Source organism: Amborella trichopoda, chromosome 12, assembly GCF_054954075.1.
Source record: "Amborella trichopoda isolate Santa Cruz 75 chromosome 12, AtrichopodaSantaCruz75HAP2 v2.0, whole genome shotgun sequence".
In the NCBI taxonomy this organism is placed as follows: Eukaryota; Viridiplantae; Streptophyta; class Magnoliopsida; order Amborellales; family Amborellaceae; genus Amborella; species Amborella trichopoda.
Genome location: NC_142347.1, coordinates 8,702,790 through 8,727,151, shown reverse-complemented (window position 1 = coordinate 8,727,151; position 24,362 = coordinate 8,702,790). Strand labels below are relative to the sequence as shown.

The following is a 24,362-nucleotide window of genomic DNA, read 5'->3' as shown; positions in this document are numbered from 1 at the left end:
TACATCCAAGTATTAAAGCAATCTGTCAGTTCACTGCTGCAATTAACCCCCACCATAGAATTTTTTGCAATAATTACTTTTAACCCTACCACCACCTCGCAACACCTCAAAAATCTGCCAATATATTCAATATACTCCTTCTTGGCCTCCGTAAAGATTAGTGTATCATCTGCATACTGTAGATGAGAAATAGGACCATCCTGCCCTACCTGGAATCCCACCAAATTGCCCCTATTTACCATATTAAATATCATCAAGCTAAAACACTCCGCATAAATGGCAAATAAAAAAGGTGACAATGGGTCCCCTTGACGGAGTCTCTTTGAGGAGTTAAAGAAACCTTTAGGGCAACCATCAATAAGATTAGAGAAATATGGCGAGGAGAGGCAACCATAAATCCATTTACGCCATTTATCACCGAACCCCATACATTTTAAAATTTCAAGCAGGATGTTCCATTCCACTCTATCATACACCTTTTCCCTATCCAACTTTATAACAAACCCCAGTTCCTTGCTTTCAGTTCTGGAGTGGATGCACTCTTGAGCAATTAAAACACTATCAATTATTAATCTATTCTGAGTAAAAGCTGTTTGGGGACCTGAAATAACAATACTCAACACATTTTTCAAATGCATTGCCAGTACCTTTGCAACAATTTTATATAAGCTGGTCAGTAACGAAATAGGTCTGATATCTGAGAGTTCCTTAATAACTGATTTTTTTGGAATGAGAGCAATGAAAGTAGAGTTAGCACCTCTAAATAATTCACCCCTATCCAAAATGCTTCGCACCATTCTTAATAGTTCCATCGAGAGCCTAAACCAGAACCTATGGAAGAAACACATAGGGAAACCATCAGGTCCTAGTGCTTTATCCTCTGCCAGGGAGAACACAACCAATTTCAGCTCCTCCATAGATACCTCAACTTCTAGTTGTGCTGCGGAAGCCTCTGGAAGAATTTTAAAGGGGATATGACTCATGCTAGGAGTAGCGCGTACTTCTGACATGAATGCCTTTCAAAAATGTTTAACAATTGCCAAATTGCGGCTATCCACGTCATCTTATATTACTCCTTAGATAGTAAGCCTTGAGAGATCATTCTGCTGCCTACGTGCATTGGCAATAGAGTGAAAAAACTTTGTATTCAAGTCACCCTCCTTTAGCCATTTGACTTGAGACCTTTGTCTCCAATAAATTTCCTCAGACGGCCGAAGTTCATTCAAAGCATTAATTTTTCCAATTATCTCACTAGCAAGTATCTTAGAATACTCCCCTCCACTTTGCACAGTTTGGTCGATCCCCTTAATATCCTTCAAAAGGCTGTCAATCTTAGCTCCCAACTGATACTTATTTTCTTGCTTCCATTTTAACAGCTTATGCTTCAAATGTAGTAATTTTTTATGTAGCTGGAAATCCCAAAAGCCAAAAGTAATAGAATTTTCCCAAGTCTTCCTAATAAGATCCCTCACACCCGCTTCATCCAACCATCCAATCTCAAGTCTAAAAGGCTTTGGACCTCCAATTGAAGAGCTAGAACGAAGAAGCAGAGGTGTATGGTCCGAAGATAGCCTAGGCAAGGCTATCGCATAAGCTAACGAAAAGCTCTCCAAAAAATCATTTGAAACTAGGAATCTATCAATTTTAGTCATGATGAGACTCCCAGAACAATTATTGGTCCAAGTAAAAGAAGCTCCTAGTAGAAATAAATCCACTAGACTATGGTTTTGAATAAAACCATTAAATAATCTCATAGAAGGGTTAATCCAACTTCTTGAGGAAGAATCCTCAGGCAACCGAATTCAATTGAAATCACCCCCCACACAAAAAGGAAGATTCAAACCAGATAAAACCCCCGATAAGTCATTAAGAAAGCCAACTTTGAGTGCTACATTGTTTGGAATATATACATTCACAAGACCCCATGAGAAATTACGCTCAGGACCATTAAAAAGTATAGCTAACCACCTATCCCCTTTTAATATCTCAAAACTTTGCAGAATATGAGGATTCCACAATACCCACTGCCCACCCGAAGCCCCAACAGAATCAATGCCCTCAAAACACACCGAACCCAAACCCCAAACTTCACGAGCACCCACCATAGAAGGGCTGGGAAGTTTGGTCTCTTGAAAAATTAGGACATCTGGTTTATAATTCTTAACCAAAAATAAACATCCTTCTTCCTACTAGCATCCCCTAAACCTCTAACATGCCAGTTTAAAATAAACATCAGTAAATATTGGAAGAAGAACCGGAACCATAAGCGTGAGGCCCATATAAAGATGTATCGAACATGGCAACGCCACCATCATCATCAGAAGACTCATCGGAGCTCCTTGCAACCAGAGCATCCACATTCAAACTCAGCTCCCTAATCACCACATTAGCGCCTCTGAACCTCAGTCTACTCGAAAATCTGGAGGGAGCAGCCGACTTCTTTTCCTTAGTTTTGAGCAGCATTGTCTTCTTCCCCTTGCTTCGAGGAACAATGCTAGGGACTTGTCGTAATCTTCAGTCTAGAGATTTTCCATAGCCTTTGGTTGCGTCGCATCAACTGTCACAGACACAGGCACTTGCGTCTCAACATCAGCCTCCGCTTCTATTGCTTGAAGGACCACAACAATAAGGACCTCATAATCTAATCCCATATCTTCAAGAGTTCCCCGATAAAGAGCGTCCTCCTCTCCATCATCGTCAACAACTCCACTCTTTGCTTCTAGAAGAGTAGCAATGGGAATGACAGACTCAGCTAGCACCATAGCGGACTTTGGATCAAACGATTATGCCGCTCCACACTTGTTAGCGTCCCCATTGATTAACAGATTGAAGTGTCTTCATAGCAAGCTTCCCTATTTCCTCATCAGACTCAAGTAACGGAATCACCTCCAGTTCATCTACCGCTAGGGGATCAAAGCGTGACCTCTCCTCTGGGTTAGTCCTCTTCTTCACACTTCTGTGACAAGGGAGAAAGTTCAAACGATCAGCCATGAGTAGCGCACACAGCAAGATACCAGCTAGGTGTTTGGAGGCAGCAACGAGCAAATTTTCGGCACCGGCCATGGGGAAAAACGCTTCTTTAGGCCCTGCACTTCCACCTTCCTGACGAGGTGTTTTTCAAAGATTATATTCCCTAAATCTTTCCTTAAATCTTTTGCCACGGTGTCATGTTGTGCCGCTTCAACCGACACAATTTGTACCACAGATGGAGCTAGTGTACCCGCAGGGTCCACTGTCGTCACAATGTTACAACCTTCAAAGCATTGACCGAAGTCAACCCCACCCAAGAAGAAGGCAACTTATAGGAATCCAGGAAATGCCTGACTGGAATCCATCTTTTTCGGACTTTTAATTCTCTCGTAACCATATGCCATTTCACCACTTGGTTTTGGCATTCAAGATTCTTCCTAGCCCAATTCAAATGTTTCCGGTTGAATTTTACCAGCCCAACAAAACCTCCAACCATGTTCCAAATTTTTCTGTGAAATGTCTCCAGAACTTGTTTTACAGTCCTCTCACGTACTTTAGTCCATTCCTCCTTAGGACTCTGCATCTCACATGGCTGAGCCATTTGGTCACTTTTGTGAAAATTATTCGTTGTCGTACAATTGCTCTCCAAACACACATCTATCAAGAACAAATCATGGCCCACCTGTAGTCTTATATGTCTCGAACAAGGGACTCCCAAAAAATGACTGATTTGAACTCTGACAAAAGAAGCATTGGACCCACCTAAGAGCTTAAGGTCAACAACACGGTATTCTCCAAAAGAATTGACAATCTCCTTAAAGACGGACTCATTCCAAACATGAAGAAGAACACCCCACAAGCAAAACCAGGTCAGATCCCTCTTCACAAAAGACGAGTGCGTCGAAGGGCTCCATTCTAAGAGAGTCATCAACGGATCTCGAACTTTGTAAAATCTTTCCTTCCATGCTTGAGCCACATCTTGGTCGGAGCGTAAAACAAAAGCAGCCCTACCTTTGCCCAAAGAGAACATTTCAGGCAGATACGATAGACCCCATCCTCGTTTCGTCCAATCATTCAAACCAAAAATATCATCTAGCAGGGGATGAAAGGAACCTACCAAAATCTGTCCTGCCCTCCTATCAAGTTCATTCAACCCTCCAAGTTGCACCTTCGGAACATCGGAAAAGCGCTCATCTAAAGGGACTGTTCTAAAAAACTAGTCCCAAATGCTACTCTTTATATGCGGGCCCCACAATGCAACGAATATCCCCAGGCTACTTCTCTCTCTAAAGCTCTGCTCTTAAGTCTCTCCCCCCTTCCCTTGCTTTCTCTCACGAAGAACTCCCCCACGAAACTCCCACAGCAAGCTCGAGTTGTTCTTCTTCCTTCTATGCAGCCATTATCAAGAAATTAGGGATTTTATATCGACATACCCATCATCAAGAAATTAAGGATTTCAGATCCAACGAAACCATCATCAAGAAAGCCGAATGCTAAGGGGATAAACGTAACACCATTAATCCCTCCCTTTCTCACTCATCAAATAAGCCTTTCTCTTTCTACCCTCCCCTATCGGAGATGACAACTCCTGGGTAAATGATTATATATGTTTTTCAAATGCAAATCCAAGGGCAGTATACATACACCACATGTATGAATGTTGCAGATCGGAAAAGATTATTTTAATGTTAAAAAAGTCTCTAATTGATCATCTCGATATCGAGATGTATGAATATAAAAAAAAAAAAAAGATTTTGAATCCCATAAATAGTGCATCTTGCAATAGATTATCTAGACCGTCCATTTTCAACATTTTCATATGTTTATAGATCTACTTGATTTTAACCATTTTTAGAGTTTAAAATTTTATAGTTAAATATGAAAATAAATTTTAAGATAATCCTAAGAATTTTTTACACCAAAATTACATGTTATGATAAAATTTGAAAGTACGCCTTTATTGGATTGTTTAATGTTGCGATCTTATAGAAACCACACCCTAATATCAATGAATAGAACATTTCCCTTGAATTTTCAAAGTGAAAAATTGAAATTCGTTTAGTCTATTTTAAGTGGTAAATCAAGGTTATGGAATTTATGATTTGGGCAATTTATTGTTATCGAAAGCAAATATGGTGATTGAATTTCCATGGATAAGGCAATCTAATAGTATATGTCGAGGATGTATTGTAAAAGCAATACCATGAAAGCTTCAAAAGTGCCACACTTATGCATACAGCAGTGTTAAACTCCTGAACCTATATCACTTTGAAAATGTTAGTATTTCTTACTTTTATTCGATAATTATATTAGCAAAATGTGTTTTTATTTTCTAAAAGAAAAACTATAAGCGTTGCAAGTATATTCAAATATATTATGGCGAAGTAAAGTGGTTTTAAGTATAAAACAATAATAGAGGTGCGACTACAATTCAAATGCTTTCTAAAGTTTTTTATATAGAACATAGGAATTGCCACAAAATGACCATCTCTTACACAACACAATAAACTTGAGTTGCCAAAAGAAATAATCAAACTACTTAGAATATAGCAAGTTGCATGATGAAAAAAAGAGATTTACTAAAAGGAATTTGGATTAAGGCGCTTGCGGGGTGTATTTAATACTAGTTAAATTATATGCATTACACGTAGAAATATAATGTTGTGGTGATTAAACAATTATGTAATATGCAATGGAGAGTACATAAAAATTCAATGAGCATTCAGGTAAATAATCACATAATATGTAACTCGAAGTTCATTAAATATATGTTGAGCATTAATTGGCTAATGCATATAGTAAATAACATATTAGTTTCCCGGTTATGATCCATTTCCTGTTTTTATACAATAAGATCAGTGCAAAGGTTGAAAATATGCTGAGAATTATATGATTAATATATGCGACAGATAACACATTAGTTTCCAGGTTATGATCCATTTCCTATTTTTATACAATAAGATCATTGCAAATGTTGAAAATATGCTGAGAATTATATGAGTAATATATGCGACAAATAACATATCTTTGCAGACTACATTAAGACAGTTTTAACAAGTTTTTGATGATGTTCAAAAACATTTATTGAGCCGATCACAGATAAATTTTGTACTACATAATACTAAAACACATGTTATTTGATTTCATGGAAGGTTAGTATGCATGATGATTACAATAATAATAATAATAATAATAATAATAATAATAATAATAATAATAATAATAATAATAATAATAATAATAATAATAATAATAATAATAATAATAATAATAATAATAATAATAATAATAATAATAATAATAATAATAATAACAATAATAACAATAATAACAATAATAACAATAATAACAATAATAACAACAACAACAACAACTTTCAAGATAAGTAACCTATCTATTTCTCTAACAAGTATCTCAGCCAAAAACAGATCACAAGAAGCTTTCAAGAAATATAATTATTAATCATAGGATTGACATTGAAGATGACATTCACACCTTCTTTTATCTCTCTGCAGATTTCTATGTGATTTGTTTTGGTATGGGAATGAAGAGATAGAAGCAATTCCAAGGAATGACCTATAGGAGCCTACAATGCTACAAAAAGGATGCAAAGGCTTGGAGTTACATCGATCAATAAGTCAAAGAGGAAAGCAAAAGGGAGATTGAAAGGTTTACGACATTGTCGGTTACTATTGGCAACATGTTCTGACTTGAAATTGAATTTAATAAGGTATTTGCCCTCTTTTCTCTCTTAGAAATTATTACATTGAGAATTTAGTTTACCACACAACATTAATCAATATTGTTTTAAAATGGATGTAACATTATCCTTTCTAATAGGTCGTTTGGATCCTAGGGTATTCAAAATCATGTTTTGTATACCCAGGATATTTTGCACAGAAACACATATGGCAGCTTTTTTGGACACATAATAATATTTTCTGTAAGCAAGAAAGAGTGCCAAAACACGGGTACACAAAACCAAGAAAAAAGTTGGTTTATTCAAAACATGACTTTGTGTAAGCATAAGATAAAAAATACCTAAGCATGAGATAAAAAATACAATATAATAATATTTACGCTCCGCTTTGCACCGATTTCAGGTATAGATCAACTCAAATATTTGCAAAGCGAGTTAATTTTTATGAATAAGTAGAGAGAGCGGGATCGCTCAAATATGGGCTCAGAAACATCACAGACCATACAAATCTGCTTCTTTTCTGAGTCCATTGGCAGCGCTAGCTCTAAATCTATATTTTGATCTTAAAAACTTCTTAAAATTTTAACTAAATCTAATAATAATTTTTTTTTTTGAAAACTAAAACACGTAAATTTAATGAAGAAATAAAATAAATAAAATGAAAAAGAAGAGAAGAAGCACTTACATGAGAAAAACCTGGAGTTGGGGCCTGTATCTAAGGCTTTTTTGGATCTAGGAGATATTTTTTCTAGGATTTTGAGGAATTTTTGGTAGGATATGACTTGGGATTTTTCCTATTTTGTTATGATTTTTGGATGAATTTCCCATTTATCTAGGATATTTAGGATTTATCCTACTTTTATAGGATATTTCCTAATTTTTTAAAGGATTTTCCCACTTATCTGGAATTTTTTGGAAATTTCCTTATGGTTTTTGGGCTATTTACAGATGTCTTTTCTGGCATTTTAAAGGGGGTATTTATAGGGTAGAAATAGGGTTTGTGTTGAAAATTGTTGATCTAATTTCCTTTTTCAATTAGGATTAGGTTTAGGGCTTTTTATAATTTTTTTTGGATTTTTTCAAACCTCAAACTGACTTAGAAAACTTGTTTTCTAAAAGTCAGACCGTGTCTGGGCCCATCGGGCCATGCAAGGTCTGGACTGTTGTGCTCGCATGGCGCCTCACGTAGCATGGCACGACATTGTCTGCCTCAAGCGGCCAGGTCCGACCTGGGCGCAAAGGTATCTTAACTTTTAAAGAGAGAAACTATAGCAAATTAATTTTGACAAAAATTGCCTCAAGCGGCTAGGCCCGACCTGGGCAGAAAGGTATCTTAGCTTTTAAAGAGAGAAACTATATCAAATTAATTTCGAAAACAACATCCCCACACAATAGAGAGAGAAACTACCTCAAATTTTAAGTTTTAGCCAGAGAAAATATCTTAAAACCTTAGTTTATATCTTAAAACCTTAGTTTGAAAGAAGATATATCAAATTTTAGATAGAGAAACTACTGAAATTTTTTAGATAGAGAAACTAGCTCAAAATTTTTATAGAGGAAAATTGATGCAGGAAAAATTATACTTGTTCTTAATTTCTATTCAATTTTAAAGTTTGTATATTTTGATTTTAGTTTTAGGGTTTAGTTTTAGGGTTTTTTTAGTTTTTAGGAATTCTAGGGACTTTTTAGATATTTTAATTAAAGTTAAAGAGTTTAGTTTCAAGTTATATTTAAGTTAAGACCTTTTGGTTAAAAGTGAAAATTGTATAGGCAAATATTGTCCAAAACAATACTTTTTCAATATACATAAGGGCATAGATGGGCTGGAGTGTCAATCATGTATTCCTCTTTAAGAAAAGAAGGACTTTGTCTTGTAAAAGAAGCCAAAGGATTAAGCCATAGGTGGGAGAAAACCCTAGGATTTCTCCAAAATTATGTGCTTCTTACTGATTTTTCTTGGTTTCTTTAAGTTCTCCTACATCAAGTAGTATCAGAGCTTGCAATCTACATGAAAGTTAATGTAGCAAGTATGAAAGTTACTGTAGCAAGTACGAAAGTTACTATAGCACCACTTTTTTGTTGCCCTAGATCAACAAAAAAGAGATGAAATTATAATAGGGTTTGCTGATTTCTGCTAAAATTTACCAAAACATCCTAGATCTTAGTGATTTCAGTAATTTTTGTTGATTATTTGCTTAGGGTTTGTGATTTCAGCAAATTCATGATAACGAAAAAGGGGCCATAGAAGGGGGATTTTCGTAGATCTACTTCGTAATTCTATAGATGAAAGAATTGGGAAACTTGAAAGATAAGTACATTAGTTGGCGCAACAGTTAGTGAGCGAACAAAACAGTGATCTTTCAACCCAAGAGGATATTGAGTACATACCTTTTTACTTTTGTGCTCTGCATAGGAAGTTGAGTGATGATGACAATGATAGAGGACCTAGATGTTGAGAACATATTGCATGGAAAGTTTAAAATTTGAAGGATGAGATTTTTTATTTTGATACATATTGCATGGAAAGTTAGCAAATTGTAGATTGAGATTCACCACCAATTTTTGATATATACTTAGATGAACAACATAATTTCTTAGGAGATCCAATCTATAATAAGAATCAAGATGTTAATGAATATAGTTTGGAAGATGGTGGAGAATATGGAGAGAAGGCAACAAGAGGACTAATCCAAATCATGAATTTTGAAGATGTCATTAATATTGAAGAAATAAAGCATTCAAGAAATTCGGGGTATTAGAATCAGAGTAGCGTCGTGGATGCATGGTCGATTCAGAAGCTGCAAATTGTGGCCCTAGCTCAATATACATATCGGGATCGTTTTCTTGAGGAATTTTTTTTTTATCGGGAATAATCTTTGAACTAATAAAGAAGAAAAATGTTGAAGAAGGTGGTTTTGACGTTGAATTCATCTTAGAACACTTCAAAACTCGATGACAAGTTTTCTTCAACAAAAGGAGAATGATGGAGGGAAAAATTATAATTATTTTTAATTTCTATTAAATTTTGAAGATGTATATTTTGATTTTCGTTTGGCTTTAGTTCTAGGGATTTTTAGTTTCTAAGAATTCTAAGAACTTTTTAGATATTTTAATTAAAGTTACGGAGTTTCGTTATATTTAAGTTAGGACCTTTTGGTCAAAAGTTAAAATTGTATGGACAAATACTGTCCAAACTAATAATTTTTCAATATAAATAACAGCATGGATGAGCTGTAGAGTAATTCATGTATTCCTTTTTAAGAAAAGCCTTTCAATATAAATAAGGGCATGGATGGGCTGGAGAGTTATTCATGTATTCATCTTTAAGAAAAGCCTAAGAATTGAGCTCTAGGTCGGAGAAAACCCTAGGATTTCTCTAAAATTATATGCTTCTTGTTGTTTTTTCTTGATTTCCTCAAGTTCTCCTACATAATAAAATATATTAAATTTCAAGTTTTAGAAAACAAAAGTATCCTAAAATTTAAAAGATAAACTATATCAAGTTTTAGAGAGATAAATTACCTGAAATTTTTTGGAGAGAACAACTTTATCAAAAATTTTAGAGAGAGATTATATCAAAATTTACGTTTTAGGTTTACTAAGTATATTAAAATTTTAGAGTGATAAGCTATATTAAATTTAAGAGAGAGAAACTACCTGAAATTTTTTATAGAGTGAAACTATCTCAAAAAATTTAGAGAGCTAGACTATATCAAATTTCAAGTTTTAGAGAGAAAAAATATCTTTAAATTTTAGAGAGAAAAATTATATTAGATTTTAGGGAGAGAAATTATCTAAATTTTTTTAGAGAGTGAAACTATCTCAAAATTTTTAGAGAGAGAAACTATATCAAATTTTAGAGAGAAACCACCTGAATTTTTTTAGAGAGAGAAACTATCTAAAATAATTAAGAGAAACTATGAAAAATTTTTTAGAGAGGGCAAGTATCTCAAATTTCAAGTTTTAGAGAGAAAAAGTATATTAAAATTTTACAAAGAGAAACTATATAAATTTTTTTTGAAAGAGTGACTGTCTAAAATTTAAAGTTTTAATGAGATAAACTATCTTTTTAGATAGTGAAACTATATCAAATTTTATAGAGAGACTACTTGAAATTTTTTAGAAAGATAAACTATCTCAAAATTTTTAGAGAAACAAACCATATCAAAATTTCAGGTTTTAGAGAGAGACTATATCAAAATTTAGATAGAAAAATAACTTTAAATTTATTTAGAGAGAAACTATTTCAAAATTTAGAGAGAGAAATGACCTAAAATTTTTTATAGAGAGAAACTATATTAAATTTCAAATTTTAGAGACAAGAGCATCTTAAAATTTATGCATGCAAATCTATCTAATGTTATAGAGAGAAATTACCTAAATCTTTTAGAGAGAGAAACTATCTCAAAATTTTTAGAGAGAGAAACTAGCTGAAATTTTAAGTTTTAGAGAGGGAAAGTATCTTGAAATTTTAGTGCAAGAAACTATATCAAATTGTAGAGAGATAAACCACCTAAAAACTTTTAGATATAGAAACTATCTCAAAAACTTTGGAGAGAAAGTCAACTATCTGAAATTTCAATTTCTTAGAGAGAGAAATTATATCGAATTTTAATAATTTAGAGAAAAACAATATCAAAGTTTTTATAGAGAGAAACTGTCTCAAAATTTCAAGTTTGATGTGTTCTTCCTGTGTGCCTGTTTCCAATTGTGTATGCCAAACATGGGCAGAAGCCTGCCTAAGTAATCTTTTCCTGTAAACTGTTTGCCTATATAAATATTTTTCATATAAATGTTTCTTGTCAAACTTTCATGTGTATCAAACCACCCTTAATAGCAAACTGGGTTATACAAAAAGAGGATCCAAATCATAACCTAGCTACCATAGAAAACCATCCAAATGAGTCTTGTTTGGGCAACCAGGATTTATTCAAAACTTGAGTTTGTTAACTCTTAGAGCCAAACGCGCCCCGAATGATTTGCTTGAGAAAGATTATACACATTCTAATGATTTCGATCATGTAGGTTTTACTGGGTTAAAGGTTTGTATGACGGAAAAAATACTTCCTATTATGTTTTCTACATGGGGAACACAACTTTTACTTGGTCATTAAAGAAACAATCAACAGCATGTAGCCGTAGTAGTTCACATACATTGTCGCATTGAATTCTCACAAAGATCTTCTAAACTCTCAAGGGACTCCAACAAAGACCCCTGACGGCAACAAGTAGATAAGCTTTGACATAGGACCCAATCTTTCAAGACAAAAACAAGCACATAAACAACTCCAACAAAGACCCCTGACGGCAACAAGTAGAAAAGCTTTGACATAGGACCCAATCTTTCAAGACAAAAACAAGCACATAAACACTCGTAACATTTTGTTGGAGATGAAGTGAAAGAGAAGAACGTTGAACTTGTATACAAAAACAAAAGTTTATATTTCTAAAAACATTATGCACCTTTTATTTGATACGAAGAAGAACTACTGGTGGCAATCGGATTGGGTCGACCCGATACGTTGATCCTATTTGGGTGTGGGTCCGGGTACAAGGTTTGTACCTAGTGGGTAGGGTCTAGGTCCTAAACCCTGGACCCGAGTCAGATCAAGGTTGGGTCTGAGTCCAAATCGACCTAACCCTACACACACGCGCACTCTCTCTCACACACACACGCAACACCTTCGACCATAGGTCTCGATGCCGTCCGATTTTTTGGACGGCATAGATTAAAAGACCGCCACAAACATAGCATATCTGTTGCAAGGTTTTTTCATGCAAAAAAACATAGGATTCTGCCACGGCTGTCATAGAGCCATTGTGGTTTTTTAGCATAAACTGCAACTGGTATGCTATGTCTGTTATGGGGCAAAACACTATTCAAATTCACCCATAGGCATTTTTACGACATATATATATATATATATATATATATATATATATATATATATATATATATATATATATATATATATATATATATATATATATATATATATAGGAATTTGAGACCATTTACCTTTGGTACAAAGTGGTCACAATTAATCTTGATCATTGGATGTGAAATTGGGTGGCTGCATTCATTTCATTGACCAAGCTCAAAGTTCAAAAGAAATTTTCTCAAACTTTGTGACACTCAAGGTATCAGATTTCTCATCGGATGGTTATAAGCAATTGTTACCTCCCTGTACGAAAGGTAAATAGTCTCATTGTATACAATCTATATATGTAAAAGTATACAAAGAGACTATTCACTTTTAGAATAAGAAGGCCACAACCACTCCTGTCCGTCAGATTTCGAATCGGATGGTTCTAAATGTGCATTTGACTTGACTCAAAGTTCATAAAAGAATTTCTCGAATTTGGTGATGTACCCCACACCATCAAATTTGAAATCTAATGGTCAGGAATAACTGTGAACTCCTTGTTACAAAGATAAATGGTATCATTATATACAATTTCTTACACACACACACTCTTTCTCTCTCTCTCTCTCTCTCTCTCTCTCTATATATATATATATATATATATATATATATATATATTTGTTTTTGAAATATATATTTTGGTAAATTTTCCTATATATGTAAGTGTGTATTGAAATATATTTTTCAAATATTTTTTAGCATATTTTTGTTAGGTTCTTGACCTGAGTTGAGTCCAAGTGCATCAGACAGACCCGACCCATTGCCACCCCTAACTGAAGAACTTAGGCTACTTGTCACCAAATCTCCTCTTTTGAAAAACTCGAGAGCAATTTGCACCATTCATTTTAGAATGATTTGAGTACAGGCCCTAAAATATGAAATCCTCTGTTTATAGGCAGTAGTTATAAGGAAGGTCGGTCAACTCTTTTTTTTTATTTTTTATTTTTTATTTTTAAATTGCCTTTTAGTCCAAAGATGCCATCCTCAAATTAATTATTATTTTTAGTTTTTTCGTTAGTAAAGCAATGCCCCGAGCTTTAAGGGTAGTGTCGTTCGAATCCTCAGACTACTCTCTGGTTCGTGAGAGGTCCGAGGATGTGCGATATGAAATTATCATCCTTGGACCGTTATTTTAATCTTAGTTTTTGAGAAAAACAGCGGTTCAAGTTCGCCAGACCCCGCTATATGTCAATGGACTAGTGATGAAAACCTGACACCGCTCAAGTTTTTGAGAAAAACAGCTTTCCAAGTTTTACTTTTTTTTATTTTTTTCCCTTTAACTACCTCACGTGAACTCGATGGCCGTAGACTGAAGTTTGTCCATTGGGCAACTATTTCTTATAAAATTGTCTATTACTATGTTACATCCATGAAATTTATAAGATGTTGGCATTTTGTTTAGTACGACATTCGAAAGGGGACATTTGTATAAATAATTAACTTTTAGACAAGTGTTTTTTTTTTTCTACGTCCATTTTGAATGAGTGAGATGCCAAATGTGTATCACGTGTCTAAGTGACCTTGAGAATCCCACAACTAATTTTGCCAACCATTTTCTATTTTTATTTAGGGTTGGGAATGAAACCAATTCCCAGTGAAGCGTTCAATTGTAGATTTCTTGTGACGGCTGCACAACACAAAGATGCCCTATCAAAATATGTAAAGTCTCACCACATAACTCATCCTTGCAATTAAACACTAGAACATGTTTACTTCAATCATCTCATCTTGAACATTATGGTTGTGAAAAAAATAAAATTTCAAGCTCTAAATATACTGTTTATTGTAACAAATTATCTAGACTGTCCATTTATCCCTTAAAATAAGCCTTCAAAGATCGACAAGATTTGTACAACTTTTTAGTTTCAATTTTTGTTGTCGGTATTGGAAATTGATTTTAGAGCTATCAAGAAGATTGCCGTTGACGTGAGGCTTTATTTTGTTTGCATAAAGCTTATGCCTTATATGTTTGTCAAGAAAAAACTTATGCCTTATATAAATTTCATCCAAAGATAAAAAGAAAATGGTTGACAAGGCTGCAGCCCTATCAAAGTAAGTAAATCCTCACTATAACTCATTGAAAATTGCAATTTGAGGATTAAAAAATCTTGGCATCGATCATTTTAGCTTGAACATTATGGTTGTACAAAAAAATAAGATTTGAAGCTCTTAACAAATGGTTATTGTAACAAATTATCTAGACCGCCCATTACACCTTAAAAATAAATGTTCCTAGATCTACAAGATATAGACCAATTTTTGGGTTTTGAATTTCATTGTCGGTGTTGAAATTTAATTTTAGAGCCATCATTGAGATTTTTATTGTGGAAAGTGTTTTTTGGATGAGGATTTGAGGTAATGATTTATTTTGCTTTCATAAAGCCTAGGTCTTATAGAAACCCCATCCAAGATAAAATAATAGAGTAAAATATGGTCCTCTGTCTTATCTTTGAAATTTAACTCTAGTTCAGAGAGCGGTTCAAGGTTTTCATCTTCAGACAGCTATTTTTTTTCAAAAAATATGACGGTTTGAGGATGATGACTTCGAACCACGTGGACACTGCCCATGGAGCTCAGGGCACTGACCACCCCTACTAATGAAAAAGCTAAAAAGGAAAAATTGAAATACGATTTGGGGATGACAATTTGGAAAAAAAAGTAAAAACAACATGGACTGACCGAACTTCTTTGTGAGTTGAGCCTACAAACGGCGCATTGAATATTCCCGAGCATTTCATATTTCAGATAAAGTCATCAAGTCCGTTCGTAAATCACTCTTCATTTGAAACATGGCGCCCATCCATCTAGGGTGACTCAGGCGTTGGGCTAAGAAAAAGGTGACCTGTTTGTTGCGATGTCACCAAATTTGGGTTGCTGAGGGCCAAAGCGTAATGATGCCTCACGATGGACCTTTTCTGCTCATTGTGGAGCAGGGTTGGTCACAAACGGCTAAAGCAACAACCATCCAAAAATAGCAAAATTAATGAGAAGACATAAATGTCGGCACGCGGGGGCTCCACCCCACCCAGCCTCTAGTGGGAGGAGAGAGATGACTATTGCACTTTAAGACAAAAAAGAGGAGGAAGATAGAGACAATCAACGGGTTCGCCTCAATCGTTCCCATAAGAGTCGGGCTTTGGACCTAGGCCCAAATAGCATTTAGGTCCAGGTTTTAGATCTAAACTCTATTTGTTTGGCTCAAAAGTTGGATTTATACTCATATATGTCGGGTCTTTACCCTTGTTTTCTTTTACTTTTATATACCCATATTATTGGCAACAAGATCACAATTACTTGCCATTAGATTTCAAGCCGGACTTCTTGTTTAATAGCTAAAGATGACGGTAACTTTTTATTATATACGATCTTTAATACATCCAACTAATAGAGTTTGAAGTATTTTATGTCCAATAGTTTATGGGTATGGGTTGGGGCCAACCAGACCTAGACCTTAATAGTGTTCGGGATGAAGTTTTGGATCCGGACCTGACTCTCAGGGTCCAAATATCTGATCTATACCTAGACCCATGTTGGGTATACCCAGTGGGTCTGGGTCCATTGCCACCCCCTAGTTGGGCTTGGGCTGGAACGGCCCTAACCCTGAGTTTTGGCTGGAACGGTCCTACCCCTAACCTTAACCCTAGCGCGGGCCTATTTTCATGATACACTACCCAACCTCCGCCCTATCCTAATCAAGGAAAGGCCGGGTGGTGTCGCGTCAAGTAAAACAATACAAAAAACAAAAAAAAAAAAGGGGTCAGGTTGAGCCAATCCGGACCAAGTCTTTCATGACCTTACACAAATCATGTCCACAAGAAGCCCAAACCAAACTCTAAGATTTTTTTAGGGCCGGGCAGCCGGGCTACCCTACACATTAGCACCCCTATGCGTAGAGAGGGCGGGGGTGAGGAGAAATAGAGAGAATTAGAGAGAGAAAGGGGAGAGAGAGAGAGTAGTGTCGCATCATCAATGAGCAGTGGCAAAGGAATGGGGTGCAAGCGCGTCACCCATGATTAACGGGGTATCGACACGTGTACTCAATGATTTCCCCAATAAGCATTTTGGCGCCGGAAGGTTCTCACGCAGATCGATGCGCATGGATAAGGGTGGGGTGCGATCCATTGTGTACCGTAGATCTTAACTTCCATGCTTCCCGGCAAGTGGCATCATTCATCCATCCGTCCGCTGGAGCCTTCCACCACGCAAACCCTAAAACGCAACCTAGCCGGGCCCGCATTTTTACTATAAATGGGAGGCAGAGCGTACTGGTTTTAACAAGGGTCTGATCTGCCTCCTCCTTCCGTGCTTCTGGAAGGGAAGGGAGACTCGCGATTAGGGTTTTTTTTTTATGAGTGAGGAGAGAGATTAGGGTTTTGGGAAGATGCAGAGATTAGGGTTAGGGTTTGGGGTTAGATGGGAAGAGAGTGTTTAGGGTTTGTGTTTAGATGGGAAGATTAGGGTTAGGGTTTCGATGGGAAGAGAGAGAAAGTTTAGGGTTTATATGTGAGGGAGTAAGTAATAGAGAGAGGGGGTCTGGTGTTGTTGACAGAAGATAGAGAGCACATAAAGTAACGTGCAGTGGGCGTTTGCATTTTATTTTGTATGTGCTCTCTAGCCTTCTGTCATCACCTGCTCACCATTCCCACCCATCTTACTTCTCCAACATATTTCTAATCCTCTGCCTTCCCATCTTTTTCTATTTTCTTTTATTTATTTAATTGTTTATTTTTTACTTTTTTTCGTTTTTTGTAGTTTCTTATATGGTTGGCTTCCTCTCTTATTTTCTGATTCTTTGGGATTGCAGGTTGCTTGCAGAAGATCCTGGGTATGCCATGTGTTCTGTTTTGTATTTTTTTTTTTTTTTTTAAAAAAAACTTTTTTGCCATCTGGTGTGGCATTTCTATATGATTTTCGTGTATATTGTTGCAAATTAATAGAGGATTATATACTTTTGCTTCTCCTTATAAAAACAGTTTCGCTCTTTGATTCATGCATTACATTTTTAATTTGATTTCATTTCATGAGGAACTGCTCATCTCATAGCAAAAAACAAAAGCTAATCGAACCGTCCAAATTGTATTGGATTGCTGATATTCTCCAGCAACTCGCTCAGAACATACCAAAAAACGCCGTCTTAAATTCTGGTAAGTTCAAAATATATATGGATGGGCCGCAATATTCAGATTCGTTTTGGATAAAATTTATCCGCCATGAGTTAAATGATGAAATATTTTTTAGGTCAAAAAGCCAATTGGGCCTACTAGCCCAATGCTTTTGAATGAAGATAGGCTTGAAAGGTATACTTTTTTTTAATAGAAATTTATGGAATTAGGAGACAATTGTAAAATACCACTGATTCAAAAATGGGCTCTTGGACTTTGGGGCCTTGTTGAGCCCGAGGGTTTTGCAAGTTTGCCAAATAGGGCATATTAAAATTCTTAAAAAAAATAAAAAATTTATTTGGTATATAATTTTTTTTATCTTTTCCTCGCAAAGATTGTGAGGATTAGAAAGTGTTTTCGTAAGAAGTACTTATTTTTATATATTTTAATTTTTTCGTGGGTTATTTTGAAAAGGGTTCGGTTTGTATGGAAGCCGAGGCTCTAAATAATGGATATAAAATATAAGCGGAGGCTCCAGATAATCAATATAAAATAGAAGTCAGAGGCTCTAAACCATCAATGTAAAGTGCAATTTCAAGTAGTGTGGTTTCAATATCGAAATTTCGAAAAATCTTTGAGATAGTTTTAAAATATATTTTTACTCTAATTATATATTTGGAAGCTTAAAAAATAGTGCAGATTTTTTGGAAACTTGAAGATTTAGGAATTTGACTGTCCAAACATGCATTATATGCGTTACAAAATGTATTATTTTTAAAATTTGAAATTTAAGATGTGTTATTTTTAGAATTTTTTTTTTTTTACTTTTAGTTGTCGAGCAATTTGAGGATAATTGAGCATCAAAACGACTTTCAATTTGAGGGTATCAAAACCACACCTCTTCCCATATTTGTGCATCAAAACAACCTTCAGGTGAAATTTTTGAGGTGAGCCGAATTTGATTGTTTAAAGCTTCATACTTATTTAAACATTTTTTTAGAAAATACTCTTAATCACAAGTGTATTTTTAAAATCTATGTTTTTATCAGGTCTTTTGTTTAATTTTATTTTAAACATACATTTTCTATTTTTTGTTTTTTTTTTTTAAATTATTTTGTAATTTTTTGGCATGCTAGGCACCAAAATATGCTCGGGTTAGCTCGGGCTACTACCGATTGCTCGATCTGGCTCTTTCTAACACTGGGAAAAGCTTGATCTGGGTTTGCACTTTTTTTTCCTTGCACACAAAAGATAGAAGTTGTGGAGAGCAAGAAAGTTTCAGATGTCTTGAATTTTATGGGCGACCTTATTTTCATCTTATACATCTAGATGTTTTTCTGGATGTATGGTACATTTCATGCTTACTTTGTTCTTTGCCCAAAATTCCGGTGGACTTAATGAGGTATTTTGGGAGCTTATTTTGTTGGGAAAATTACAAAAAGCTTTTGAAAGGAGACTTTCTAGACAATCTACCCTAAACCAATTTCCAATTTTTTTAAGCTAACTTTTATTTCAAATTGAACTTTTTTTAATAGATATCCCCCAAGTCAAAAAAGCTTTATTTTGTTTACGAAAATATCCATAGTGTCAGACCGCTTTCATTTTGTTTTGAACTATATGCCCATAGTGCTGGACCGTCTTTATTTTGTGTCGGACCGTCTCTATCTTGTGATGTATTGCATATGCCTAAAGTGCTAGATATCCCCTATTTTGTATCGGATCGCCTCTATTTTGTATCAAACCACTTTTATTTTGTGTTGGACCGCATGCTTTTCAGAAGTTAAAGGTGTCGGACCGCCTCCATTTTGTGTCGGACCGTATGTTTTTCGGAACCAAAGTGACGGGCCCCCCCCTATTTTGTGCTTGACTGCATGCTTTTTGTCTTCATTTTACCTATTTTATTTACTTGGGGTATTTGCTAGGAAAGTTAAATTTGGGATAAAAATTGTTCGAAAAAACTTGGTTGGAGAAGTTGTTTAGAAAGCATGATTTTGGTGGCTTTTGTAATTTTCCTATTTTGTTATTTGCCTAGAATTTGGTTGGACTCTTGGGGCATTGTGATATTTTTGTTTATGTTTTTTTTTTTTAAAAGAGCGAAGATGTCCTCAAGCAACTCATTGTAAGACAATCTAAACTCTAATGGATGCAACATATTGCAAGGCATAATAAAGAATCTAATAGACGTTGGTAAAAAGATTTGACATTTTCATGATCCAATATGGGTTTAATAAAAGTACATATGGCAATTTGGTCTATTTTAAATGATTTACTTGTGGCTCTTTTAATCTTTTTGTTGCTTTATGTGAATGATGTGGTTAAGAATTTTTTTGAAATCAACCAATTGAAAACTCCTAGCAAATAATTTGAAATGAATTACTGGGGAGAGCAAAAGTATTTTAAGCTATGAGAATTGGGGTGCAGTAAAATGTATCGACTTGAGGGGTATATCAAAAGTTGATATGTTGTTAGATAGTAGTGAAAGTTGGACTTATGTGATCTAGCCAGGAATATGTATTTGTTTTTTTTTTAATTTTTTTTCTTCAAGTAGCACAAAGATCGGTGTAAATGTTACTAGATAGCTAGATGTTGATTCGCAAGTGATTTAATGTGAATGTAAACGACATGGATACTATGGGTATTTCCTAACCATGCGCTCTTAAAACAATGTCGATGAAGCATATTGAAGTTAGACAACACTTTTTATCCGTGAGATAATATTTGAACAGTGATGTCTCTTCATGAATTTTGACGCCAAGAAGAATGAGCTGATATATGGACAGTCGTTTCCATACCTTGGACTTCGTGAATGAGTTGCTGTGTCAATCAATGCACCTTACAAGTTCTAAGTTGAAGCAAGATAGAGAAGATGATCTATGGGCATCTCTTTTCTTTTTTTTGTTGCTTGATAGAATTCAAGCCAATGTCGAGTTTTGTTATGTGAAACTATGTATTGAGTTCTATAGATAACCTAATTTCTATCCTATTTTGATTAAGCGGTGCTTGCTCCTAGGTCTTGAGTAAAAAATATGGGGACTTTATTGAAAGTCTGACAAGGTGGTGTGGCATTCTGTATACAATTTTTAATTAAAATTTCCTTTTTCACAAATTAGAGCACTTACATACTTTAAATTTTCATAATTTTTTTATAAATAATATATTGATTTAAATCAAACCTCCTTAATTTCAAAACCTTGTATATTATAACCTTGTATATTATTTAATCTTGATTTGCTAGCCTTGGTGGCTTGATCATAAAATAGCAAATTGAATTCAATTTAGGTGGGGCGTGCCATTTTAGGTGGCTTTGGCCCACATAATATTTCCCATGTGTTTATTTATGATGGGCCTATAGCTCATGTTGGGCCCCCATAATATTAGTGATTTATAAAAGCATAAAGTGATTTTTAGAATATTGAAAATAAACATTATTTCTTTTTAAATATTATATACTGAAAATTGAATATATCTTAATTTATAAATTTTAAAAAAATAAAATATATAGAGACTCATAAAAATTCAAATAATAAATTTAAAAATCATTTAACATCAAAAAATTAATTGCGAATCAATGGTATGCGAATCCAATCCAACTAAGTCTAGGAATTATAATATCGTTAAAGTACTCTATCTTCCATTGCGAACTATAATTTACACTTGCTTTCTTAAACTGACCCAGCAGTTCACATGATCTATAAACCACTACAGGGGTTTATGATTGGCCTACTGACTCAGCAGCTCCCATGACCCGCGTATCATTGCAAGGTTTCATGATGGGGTTACTAAAAGTCAATCATTAAACAAGGGGAAACAATCCCAGTCTATGGATTATAGGTTCTCCCCTAAATATGAGTCCAAAGTCCCACAGACTTAATGCAACCACAACTCTATGATGCATATATCTTGTACATGTACATACTTCACCCTCAGTGGTTGTTCGCTTTCCCGACACGGCTATCATCTGTACATGACCCTCAGTGGTAGTTCACTTTATTGATACGGCTATCATATGTATATGTCGTGTGATGGTTCGGTGATGAGGCTTTGGCTCTATTCTCTAGAGGCCCACCATCACACACAAGGGTCACGTAGTCTTTGGGTTCACACACCTGGGCAACTCCGACCTTATCAAGGGATGACCCCATAAAACCCTCATTGCTTTTGTTCTATGCCCAAGTAATCGTTATTTTCCAACTCGACTGGTCTAGCATGTCAAGTCAAGTTTGAGTATCGGCAAATAGCATTTGCCTAATTTCGGTCCAGCAGAGGACCATATTCTCACTGAGTTTATGTTCCACTATAGAATGTTTATATTTCAGCTTTCATAAGACTTTTAATGGTCACAAACATTGAACATTTACAAGGCAGTTTTAGCCAATGGATATGTTTATTTTTACTTAAGTTAGGGTTAAGTTGGGGTTTGAGGAAGTAAATAAGGTATTTCTGTGTTTTCACTTAAGAGAGAAAAATCTATTATGAGCGAATCATCATTACCTTTTTTGTGTTGTTTTAGTGAAACTATTGTTGTATTTGCCCATAGATTTATTCATATGAGATGAATCATGTAAATCTTGATGTTCTTCACTTTACTTTTCACTTCGCTTGTTTTGTGGTGATTGAGTTCATTTTACCCATTGTCATAAAAACAACATGAATGCGCGTCCTTTTTTACATAATTCCATTTTGCACTTTTTACCAAATTTTCTTTTGATATCGATCATATCAAATGGAGGTGAGATAAACTTATTACCCTAGCAACTTATTTAGTATGAATAGGTCTGTTTCCATTAAAGTGGCATTCCAAACTCCTTTTGGGTAAGAAGTAATGAAATATTTAGTAGGGTTGAGAAATTGGTCAGGTCGGGTCTGGGTCTAGGTCTAACATAGATCTTGTTGGGTAGGCGGTGATGGGTCTTGATCAAGGTCTACCTAATCTGACCCAACCAGATATATATTAGTATAAATACATATTGATAATATTAAGTATGGGAGATTCTAGGGTGAGCCCACTAGCTCATAGGAAAAAATGAGTCCAATGGTCCAGATTGAATCTGGTCCGATCTGATGATCATGGATGTCTGGTAGGGTTTGAATTTTTAGTTTTTTTTTTTACAGATCCAAATTACTTAAAATTTGGAGCGTGTGTATATTAAAAATAAGTTAATCTTCAAAAAATATCAAAAAAATATTTTACATGAAATAAATTGACCAAAATACCCCCAAAAAGTTTTGGAGGTATTTTGGTCAATTTGTTTTTGCGAATTATTATTTTATATTTTTATTAGGTGCAGCTTGATGAGAATAACACACTTTTAAAATTTCAAATGATTTGGATTTGTAGAAAAACAATTAAAATTCAAACACTACCGGACATCAGTGATCGCCAGATCGGTCCAGATTTAATCTGAACCGTTGGGCTCATTTTTTCTTGTGAGCTAGTGGGCTCACCCAAGCTTTTTCTAGTAAGTATATAATTTAGATATGCATTATATTCTTTTACATTTTTGAAACTGGTCAGCATTAGATGGGGTACATTTATCTATTTTCACACCCATTACAAATCTTTGGTGTTTGGCCTTGAGACCGATGGGTTTTTCATTTGGACATTCTTGGCATATTGGGTAGTTGGCTGGGAAGGTTTTCTAGGCCACAACTACTATATAGAGCCTTTCCACAAACTTACTGCCCTGCTTTGCCATACAACTTGTGTGCGCCACTTCCATCTTTCCTCAGCCATTGAGTTCTAGGATGCAGCCATGAAATGCGACTGTCAGTGTTCGATACTCAGGCGAGTCATCTTAGGCTCGCCAGGGTGCTGAGAACAGGCTAGTAAGAGAAGGGAATAGAATCCTTTCGCGAAATGGGAGATAAGAAGTATGGGAATCTGTTCAGTTGGCGGTCCCAAAACAATTGAATCAGGTAGTTATTGGGCAGTAGGAAATCAAAGCAGCTTTCTTGGGTGCGTACATTCTCCGAGGGGTTGCCTGGTAGTGAGGAAGGAATGGCTACGAGCTGACTCGCCTGTGTAATTCAAGCTCGCCACCCTTGTGGGTCCAAGTATCCCCCAACTAGGGGATCTTAAAAACAATTTGAAAAATAATAAAGGATTTTCTTTTTAAAACATCTATTTGTAATATGTTTATTTACGTATTCTATCATGTTCGCATAGAATGGAATGCATTTTGGCTATGGATATTTTTTTTTACATTTTTCCATTTTTTATTAATTAAAAAATCCACATGATCAAAATTTTATTTTTCAAAATTTTTTTTACTACTTTTTAATCTCATTTAGATGCAGTGTTTTAAATCTTATTTTAAACATATATTTCATATTTTTGTAATGTTTTAAAAAATTTAACACCTTATTGCTGCTACGTGGCCTAACTCAGGTCAAGTTAGTCCAACTCATGATGGGTCGTTCATTCGAACACTGATCTGACACAAGACCAAGTCTATTGAGCTTGAAATGTTTTCGTAACAAAATCTTTTGCCCTCAGGTAAGAACCAAACTAGAGGCTTGTTTGGTTCATGTGAAAATGCTTTTTAAAAAAATTTTTCAAATGAAAAAATGCTCTCATGCAATCAACTGTGAGAACATTTTCATACTGATTGATTTTAGTACATCTTTTCCCACCAATTGACAACTAATTGACGTAAACATATT

General features: G+C 35.0%; 1 protein-coding gene across 1 annotated transcript; it reads right to left on the bottom strand.

The window, feature by feature from the left end:
- Window positions 1-1,076: 1,076 nt before the first annotated feature.
- On the bottom strand, window positions 1,077-1,652 carry LOC105421540 (uncharacterized). Its single transcript, XM_011629290.1, has one exon. The coding sequence runs from the start codon at window positions 1,650-1,652 to the stop codon at window positions 1,077-1,079; it is 576 nt and encodes a 191-aa protein (XP_011627592.1).
- Window positions 1,653-24,362: the final 22,710 nt, after the last annotated feature.

Bases quoted from the DNA above. Each gene is read 5' to 3' on its own strand.
- LOC105421540 (XM_011629290.1), bottom strand. From the start codon at position 1,652: ATGACTAAAATTGATAGATTCCTAGTTTCAAATGATTTTTTGGAGAGC.